Raw genomic sequence first — 10008 nt, 5'->3', positions numbered from 1 at the left:
CCGTCCCATTGTCTGTGTCCATGGGTCATGCATATATGCATACAAGTTCATTGCTTGGTCTCTTCCCACCCATCCTCCCTTGCTTTCCCTCTGAGATTCAACAGTCTGTTCATGCTTCTATGACTCTGGGTCTATTTTTGATGATCAGTTTATTTGGTTCATTAGATTCTGCATATGAATGAGATCATGTGATACTTATCTTTCTCTCACTGGCTTATTTCCCTCAGCATAATACTCTCCAGGTCCATTCATGCTGATGCAAATGATAAGAGTTCTTTCGTTTTTAAGCACTATACAGTTGTTGTTTTTTATAATTTTTTTGGTCTAAAGTTTATATATGTCTCCTTTTTCCCCAATTGACCCCCTGCCCTGCAGCCATTCCCACCCCGGGAAAGCCACACTACCCCAGTGTCTGTGTCCATTGGTTATGCTAATATGCATGCATACAAGTTCTTTGGTTGCTCTCTAACCCTCACCTGCCATTTGTCTCTGGATCTATTCTTGTTCATCAAATTATGTTGATCATTATATCCCACATATGAGTGAGATCATGTGATACTTATCTTTCTCCTTCTGGCTTATTTCGTTTAGCATAATGCTCTCCAGTACCATTCATGCTGTTGCAAATGGTAAAAGTTCCTTCTTTTTTATAGCGGCATAGTATTCCATTGTGTAGATGTACCACAGTTTTTTTATTTATTTATTTTTAATTTCTTTATTGATTAAGGTGTTACATATGTGTCCTTATTCCCCCATTACCCCCCATATCCCCCCCACTCATGCCCTCACCCCCCTGTTGTCTGTGTCCATTGGTTAGGCTTATATGCTTGCATACAAGTCCTTTGGTTGATCTCTCCCCCTTACCCTCACCCTCCCCTACCTTCCCTCTGAGGTTTGATGGTCTGATCGATCCTTCTCTGTCTCTGGATCTGTTTTTGTTCATCAGTTTATGTTGTTCATTATATTCCATAATGAGTGAGATCATGTGATATTTATCTTTCTCTGACTGGCTTATTTCACTTAGCATAATGCTCTCCAGTTCCATCCATGCTGTTGCAAATAGTAATAATTTCTTCTCTTTTACCACAGCATGGTATTCCATTGTATAGATGCACCACAGTTTTTTAATCCATTCATCTGCTGATGGGCACTTAGGCTGTTTCCAAATCTTAGCTATGGTGAATTGTGCCACTATGAACATAGCGGTGCATATATCCTTTCTGATTGGTGTTTCTAGTTTCTTGGGATATATTCCTAGAAGTGGGATCACTGGGTCATGGGAGTTCCATTTTTAGTTTTTTGAGGAAGCTCCATACTGTTCTCCACAGTGGCTATACCAGTCTACATTCCCACTAGCAGTGCACGAGGGTTCCTTTTTCTCCACATCCTCGCCAGCACTTGTCATTTGTTGATTTGTTGATGATAGCCATTCTGTCAGGTGTGAGATGGTATCTCATTGTTGTTTTGATTTTCATCTCTCGGATAATTAGTAACTTGGAGCATGTTTTCATATGTCTCTGGGCCTAGTGTATGTCCTCTTTTGAAAAGTGTCTATTTAGGTCCTTTGCCCATTTTTTTATTGGATTGTTTATCTTCCTCTTGTTACGTTGAATGAGTTCTCTGTAAATTTCGGAGATTACACCCTTATCTGAAATATCGTTGGCAAATATGTTCTCCCATGCAGTGTACTTTCTTGTTGTTTTGTTGATGGTTTCTTTTGCTCTGCAGAAACTTTTATTTTGATGTAGTCCCATTTGTTTATTTTCTCCTTAGTCTCCATTGCCCTAGGAGCTGTGTCTGTAAAGATATTGCTACAACATATGTCTGCTACTTTGCTGTCTATGGAGTCTTGTAGGATTTTTATGGTTTCCCGTTTTACATTCAAGTCCTTTAGCCATTTTGAGTTTGTTTTTGTGTATGGTGTAAGCTGGTGACCTAGTTTCATTTTTTTTGCATGTATCTGACCAAATTTTCCAGCACCATTTATTAAAGAGACTGTTTTGACTCCATTGTATGCTCCTGCCTCCCTGTCAAATATTAATTGAGCATAATGGCTTGGGTCAATTTCTGGGTTCTCTGTTCTGTTCCATTGGTCTATATGTCTGTTCTTGTGCCAGTACCAGGCTGTTTTGAGAGCTGTGGCTTGGTAATATAGCTTGATATCTGGTATTGTAATCACTACAACTTTGTTCTTCTTTCTCAGGATTGTTGTGGCTATTTGGGGTCTTTTTTTATTCCAGATGAATTTTTGGAGAGTTTGTTCTAGATCTTTGAAATATGCCATTAGTATTTTAATGGAGATTGCATTGAATCTCTAGATTGCTTTGGATAGTATGGACATTTTAATGATGTTGATTCTACCAATCCATGAATATGGTATGTTCTTCCATTTGTTTATGTCTTCCTCTATCTCTTTTTTCAGTGTCCTGTAGTTTTCTGAGTACAGGTCTTTTACCTCCTTAGTTAAGTTTATTCCTAGGTATCTTAATTTTTTGATGCAATGGTAAATGGGATTTTTTGTTTGTTTGTTTCTCTTCTTGTGAGTTCATTATTGGTGTATAAAAAGGCCATGGATTTCTGGGTGTTAATTTTGTATTCTGTTACATTGCCGAATTCATTTATTAGGTCTAGTCATTTTTGTATGGAGTCTTTGGGGTTTTCTATGTATAGTATCAAGCACTATACAGTTTTAATGCAACCCCCTCAAAATTTCAGTGGCATTTTTTAAAGCAAATGATGAAAAAAAAACACCAAAAAACCAATCCTCAGATTTGTATGAAACCAGAAAATAGCCCAAACAGCCAAAACTATCCCAACAGAAAAGAATGGACTCTGATGTATCACACTCCCTTACTTCAAACTATACCACATAGTGACAATAATTAAAACAGCATGGTATTGACACACAGACCAATAGAACAGAATTGAGAGCCTAGAAAGACAACCATGTGTATATGGGCAAATACTTTTCAACAAAGGAACCAAAAATATACAATGGAGAAAAGAAAGCCTCTTCAATAAATGGTGCTGGAAAAATTGGAATGTCACATGCAAAAGAATGAAACCAGACTACAATTTGTCCCCATGTACAAAAATTAATTCAAGATGGATCAAAGATCTAAATACAAGATCTGAAACAATAAATTACATAGCAGAAAACATAGGTGCTATTAAACCTTGGTCTTAGAGAATATTTTTGTGAATTTGACTCCACAGGCAAGGGAAGTAAAAGCAAAAAATAAATAAATGGGACGATATCAAACTAAAATGCTTCTTCACAGCAAAAGAAACCAACAACAAAACAAAAAGGCAACTGACCAAATGGGAGAAGACATTTGCAAACAACAGCTCCAACAAGGGGTTAATATCTAAAATATATAAAGAACTCATACAACTCAACACCAAACAATCCATTTAGAAAAATGGGCAGAAGGCCTAAATAGATACTTCTCTCAAGAAAACACACGAATGTCCAGCTCATATATTAAAAAAAGCTTAACTTCACTAGCAATTTGAGATATGTATATTAAAAGTACAACATACTATCTCACACCTGTTAGAATGACTGTTATCAATAAGACAAATAATAGGTGTTGGAGGGGTTGTGGAGAAAAAGGAACTCTTGTTCACTGCTGATGGAAATGTAGACTGGTAAATACACTATAGAAAACAGTATGACGTTTCTTCAAAAAATTAAAAATAGAGTTACCATATAACCCAGCAACCCCTCTTTTGGCAATCTACCCAAAAAATTGAAAACATTAATTTGCAAAGATATATGCACCCCTATGTTTTTTGCAGCATTATTCATGGTGACAAAGACATGGAAACAACTGAAGTTTCCTTCAACAGATGACTGAATAAAGAAGATGTGGTACATATACACAATAGAATACTAGTCAGTCATAAGAAAAGAGGAGATATTGCCGCTTGCAACACCATGAATGGAACTTACTTCCCCTAGTAAGTCAGATGGAGAAAGTTAAGAACCATATGACTTCACTCATATGGGGGATATAAAACTGAAAGCAACAAATGAACAAAAAAGAAAATCAAACAAAAACTCATAGACACAGACAACAGCATGGTGGTTACCATGCCCCTTCCCTCTGCTCATTGATGTTTGACTGTAAGCTCTTATTTCTTCAGAGTTTATCTGTAGAATACTTTGAGTCATGGAATAAAGGATATTTGTGTTTTCTTCTATCAGGAGGCATTATAACATTGGAACCAGAAACTGTGAACAAAATTATTAGCTAGCAGTGAATCAGAGGACTCAATAATGTATTTAGACAATCTGAGTCCACTTATAGTTCACAATTCTTTTTCCCTTTTCATCTTTTTGGGTGGTGAGTTTTTAAAAATCTATTTTACCCTGAGAATATGTTTTTTGAGAGCTCAGCTTGCTGTGTAATATATCCTTGGGTGAGCTGAACTTTGTCTCATATGCATCTCTGTCTCTACCATCAATACTTGTGGCCTTGAAAACAGAGCACAAGTCCTCACAGTGAAAGCTGCTTTCTATTCACCATATATTTCCCTGGATTCCCAATTTCATTTGATTTTTAGATTCTCCATATTCCATATCATCTCCTTTGTGGGGAGGCAGCTCATCAACGTATTTCCAAAAATGTTTATCCAACATGTGAATTTGTTTCTTAGTGAAAGGTTTGGTAAAACTAATGTGACAGTGGAGTGCAACTATATAGTGTCTACGTTGTTGAGGCATGTGACATTTCATACTGGTTAGTCATGCAAATCCTCACATTAGTTTTGGTCTTAGATATAGTTTACAATAATATTCAGTGCCTGCCTTTTGTCTTAGTTTCTCAGTCTTCACATGGTTGAAGTTTGTTCTGGTAGTTTCTTCAAAAGGGTTCTTGGAAACAACATTCACAGGTTTTTGTTTAATGTTGAAAATTATTTGTAGATCTTTAATTTAAATGCCACTTTTGCTAGAAATAAATCCTAAGATTTACACTTACTGATCTGAAGAATTTTGTACCTTTTATACCACTTCACCTCCATTTACTTAAAGATAGATAATTATATTGCATAGCAATGCAAGATAGGCAAACTAGCCTGCTTCCAATGGAGCTGGTGGGCGAGACTTCACAAACTTTGTTAAAGAGAAACCCTAATCCCTGAGGAGAAGAAATTGCCAGTAACAGTTGTGGGGTTTTTTCATATAGTTCATATATTTTTTAATCTGTAATGAACATGTATTATTTTAGTAATTTAAAAAATCACAGGAGAACTTTATTTTTGTTCATATAATAAAGTTTTTTCTTTTTTACCAGATGCAATATAACGTCCATTTTGTTAATATTGAGATTAGAAAAAAGCTATGAGATGTGTGAAACTTGAGTTCTAAAAATCTCAGGCAGGTCAGTGAGTAATTGAAAGTATAGCCATTATCTGGAACTAAAGATACTAACTTACTCAATCCAAATATTGCTGATATTGAAAATAGAAGCTCAACAGTAGTTTTGGAAGGAAGAACTAGAAGAAACTGAAAGACAAAAAATAAAAGATTAAAAGACATTTAGATGTAACAGGGAAGAAATAAGGAGGGGTTATATAGGGAGAAGGAGTCTACCCATGTAACTGAGGATATAGGGTTTTTTAGAAGCATGAAAAGATTATACATGGTATTAATACCTGTTTTCCCTACAATAGCCTGCCTTATATCCCCGTTCACTGTCTAAGGCAGTATTCAAAATATTGGCACTATTAACATTTTGGACAGATAATTTCTGGGACATGATTAGCAGTATCTCTGGCTTCTATATACAAGATGCCAATTGTATTCCCCAGTTGTGACTGCCAAACATGTCACCAGACAAGGCCAAATGTCCCCTGGAGGTTGAAATTGCCCCAGTTGAGAACTACTGACCTAAGTTTTTATAGCAATTGTATCTTCCATGAATCAAGCTAGGTCTCTGCTCACCAGCATACCAAAAGCTCCCACTTCTCTACCAATATTAATTCCAGATAGTTTTCCTAATTAAGAAACTCTTCATTACAGTACTATTTTTGATGTCTTTTCTTCTTATTCCTAGCTTTAATAATTTCCACAAATATGCTCTGTAGCAATATACTAATGTTTGAAGAACATATTAAGTCAGTAGTCTTTTTCTCAAGAACATCAGTCTTAGCTAAATGAAAGATAAGTGACTACATGAATAGAAATCTGGCTTATTCAGATACAGAGAAATAACAATAAGGTAACATAAAACCTAGAAACAACTCATCATTTTTATTATATATGTGTATTTTTATGTTCTTTTTTTCATATTCTGTTGTAAAATGTTAAAGAAGTCTACTGTTTTATACATTTCCAGGCAATGGGAAATCAACTCAAAATTCAGGAATTATAATTTTAATCAATGCCTTTGGGTGCTTTGAAGGAAAGTCACTGTAATATGGAAGATGAAAGAGTGTCATAATAGAGAAAAATTCCCAAAGCAAAGAACAAACTTTATACACCATCATTCCATCCTGTGTACCTGAGGTGCACTGGGTCAGGCACAAATTACTTCTTCAATTAATAAATTGAATATAAGTAAAGACTATCCTAGAACTGTTTTCAGCATTCACTTACATATCTTTATTCCTGATGCTGACAGGAATCTACTTTCCTCAAAATATAGTCATGTTATGTTATCAAATAAAATATAAGACTAAAGCTCAAACCACACCAAATGTTTCACCCTTAGATGGAGAGACCTCTCATTCTGAAACTGAAAAGTTAACTTAAGTAAATAAATGTGTATAAACTAAAATATTCTAATCAGTCTTTTACATTCTGAAACATAGTCAATAGGTGGAATCTGAGTGCCAGGGAGTAGCACACTGATCATTAATAAATAATTCACTGGAGGATTATGAAAACCAATATATCTAGGTTTCTTCCATGTGTACTAAAAATGGTTTCATGAACGATAACTCTGAATTATAGTGCTAATAAAAGCAGAACCGTACTTATTTAATTTCAACACAAAAGGCAGAATTAGCAAAATACAGAAAACACACAAAAATGGCAAAGGTGATATCAGTCTTTTTAAAATCACATAGCTAGATGTCTATCATTCCCAGTCAACCTAGAATCCCTTTCCTCAAAGTCTGCTTTCATTCTGGAGGATGTAAGTAGAGACTGGCTATAAAAACCACTAATTGGCTAGAGACTTACTATGGAAAGAGAGGGGTCTCTGGTACTATGCTCTGTTCTGAATTAATAAAATTTGTTTCTAGCAAATTTTATGTTCTGACACCAATACTATGTGGCTTCCACCTGAAATATCAGTTGAAATAACTTATATAAATGAGTCCTAAATTTTGATCATTAATTCTGCCAAGGGGAAGAGATAAAGGAGAAAATCATCTGTTTTTATAGTCCCAGGAAGATGATTCACCATGCCACTAGGCTAAGATTAAGACATGACAGCAATAGATAATTTGGCCACTTAAAGCTACTTACTTCTTCATATTCATAGTGGGCATGCCTCCCAGGTCTTAAGCGTTTTATTATTTCTCAACACACATTCTCCTCGCAGTCAAAGCCTCTCCAGTGTAGTCAATCAGTAAACTATTAGTAAAAAATGTGTAGTCGAGAATGATTACATTGTAAATTCTAACAGTGATCTAGCAGAAATTTCAGGGATGGTGTGAGTAAATTTATTTCCATGTTAACTTCCTTGTAGGTTTTTTTCTTTACCAAATAGAGAAAAAAGTAGTGCTATTTTAAGAACTCAGACGAAAGGAGTTAGCAAAAGTAGCATTCTTACCACTGCAAATGCTTCCTACTTTAGAACAATGACCTCAGAAGGACTATAGAATATGACATTTATCTTTCACTTCTCTTTACATAGAATATATCTGTTACCAACTTCCTCATGGCTGTCTTTACTTCCTTGTTTCGTAATGTGTAAATGATGGGGTTAAGTAAAGGGAATATCACAGTATGGAATACAGACACCACTTTATCTAGGGAAAAAGAGTCAAATGGGCGAGCATAAATGTAGATGGAAGGCCCAAACATTAGCACCACAATGGTGATGTGGGAATAGCAGGTGGATATGGCCCGGCTGGTACTCTCACCTGAGCCTGAATGTTTCTTGAGCATGGCCAGGAGGAAGGCATAGGATATCAGTAGAGCAATGAAACACACTACAGAGATCAGACCACTGCTAAAGATCATCACTAACTCCTCTGGGAAGGTGTTGGCACAGGCAATCCGGACAACCTGTGTGATGTCACAGAAGTAGCTGTCTAACTCATTGGGCCCACAGAAGGGAAGTCGAACAATGAGAATCACCTGTATTATAGAATGAACAAAGCCTCCCATCCAGGAGAGAGCAACCAGAATACAGCAGAGACGTCGATTCATGATGGTAGCATAGTGGAGCGGACGGCAGATAGCAGCGTAGCGGTCAAAGGCCATTACTGTGAGCAGGAACATCTCTGAGGCCCCAACAAAGTGCAAGAAGAAGAGCTGTGCAATGCAACCTCCAAAGGAAATTATCTTCCTTTCCACAAAGAAATCTACGAGCATTTTAGGGGCTGTAACGGAGGAATACCAAATGTCAAGGAAGGCCAGATTAGCCAACAGGAAATACATGGGTGAGGTCAGATGGGGGTCAAGCCTGATGGTGCAAATAATAAGAATATTTCCTGGAAGAATGAACAAATAGAATAATAGAAATATAGCAAATAGAACTAGTTGTACCTCCCGAGTCTGTGATAGACCAGTGAGAACAAATTCTGTCACCCTGGTATAATTTGCAGGTTCCATTTCTTCACTTTCTTTCATAATATGGCTATGAAAAATAAAGAAATTATAATTATTCCAAATAGTATTAAACTAGAATTATATTACTGCTTTCAAAATCATTTGCTGTTTTCTGTCATTGAGAGATTACACAAGGACACATTTGTTTTATGTCTGATAAGCCAAGATACGCTACTTCTTCAATGAAGGACTAACCAACACATATATTTTCCACATGAACATGACTATGACCTGAAATGCTATAAAATCCATAACAATTTTACCCTGGCCTGAATTTGTGATTTAATGCATGTCAGAACAAAACTTCACATATGAAATTGAAATCTCTACACCAAAATGTATATCTTCTGTGTCACTTCTAAAGTTACTCATTTGTTCATTCAACAAATATTTAGGGAGTATCAATTATGTGCTAACTGCTGAGAATGCAACAATGAACAAGGATGACAGTTTCTGCCTCACTGAAGTTACATTTTAGAAATACAGACAGAAAATAAATTATTAAACAAACAGTAAATGAATGAAATGTAAGTAAGTAAAATAAATAATTACCACTATTGACAAGAGACAAGAAGGAAATGAAAAGGGAATTATGATAGAGGATAAATGATGGTGGCATGTTGTAGTGATGCATGGTATTGGCATTTTTAGACAAGCTTCTCTGAATTGGTGACATTTCATCTAACTTTAAGGTAGGAGAGAAGCTTCCAAATCTTGGCTATTATAAATAACACTCAAATGAACATAGGAATGCATATATTATTTCAAATTAATGTTTCACATTTCTTTGGATATATTTCCAGAAGTGGAATAGCTGGGTCATGAGGCTATTCTGTTTTTTATTTTATTTTTTATTTACTTTTTTCTAGAACACTTATTTTTAAAATTAAATTTATTGGGGTGGCATTGGTTAATAAAATTATATAGGTTTCAAGTATACAATTTTATATCATATCATCTGTATAATGTATTGTGTGTTTACCACCCCAAGTCAAGTCTCCTTCTATCACCATTTATCCCCTCTTTACTCTCATCTGCCTACCCTCAACCTCCTTCCCTAAGGAAACTCCATACTGTTTTCCACAGTAGCTACAGGCATAAATACAGACATAAAAATCAAAGGAACAGAATAGAGATCCCAGAAAAAAAAAACCACCTCTTTATGGTCAATTAATATTTGACAACGGAGGCAAGAACATACAATGGGATAAAGACAG

General features: G+C 35.7%; 1 protein-coding gene across 1 annotated transcript; it reads right to left on the bottom strand.

Annotated features, from left to right (window-relative positions):
* Positions 1 to 7853: 7853 nt before the first annotated feature.
* LOC307097958 (olfactory receptor 4M1-like) lies at positions 7854 to 8812 on the bottom strand (the record flags this gene model as incomplete). The annotated part of the gene is given in 2 exon segments (XM_079768289.1): positions 7854 to 7882; positions 7885 to 8812. Coding segments are annotated over 2 exon segments (957 nt in total).
* Positions 8813 to 10008: the final 1196 nt, after the last annotated feature.

The sequence above is a fragment of the Cnephaeus nilssonii genome (assembly GCF_951640355.1).
Source record: "Cnephaeus nilssonii genome assembly, chromosome: 4".
Lineage (NCBI taxonomy): Eukaryota > Metazoa > Chordata > Mammalia > Chiroptera > Vespertilionidae > Cnephaeus > Cnephaeus nilssonii.
The sequence above is the reverse complement of the archived record's forward strand: the minus strand, read 5'-3'. Positions and strand labels throughout refer to the sequence as shown.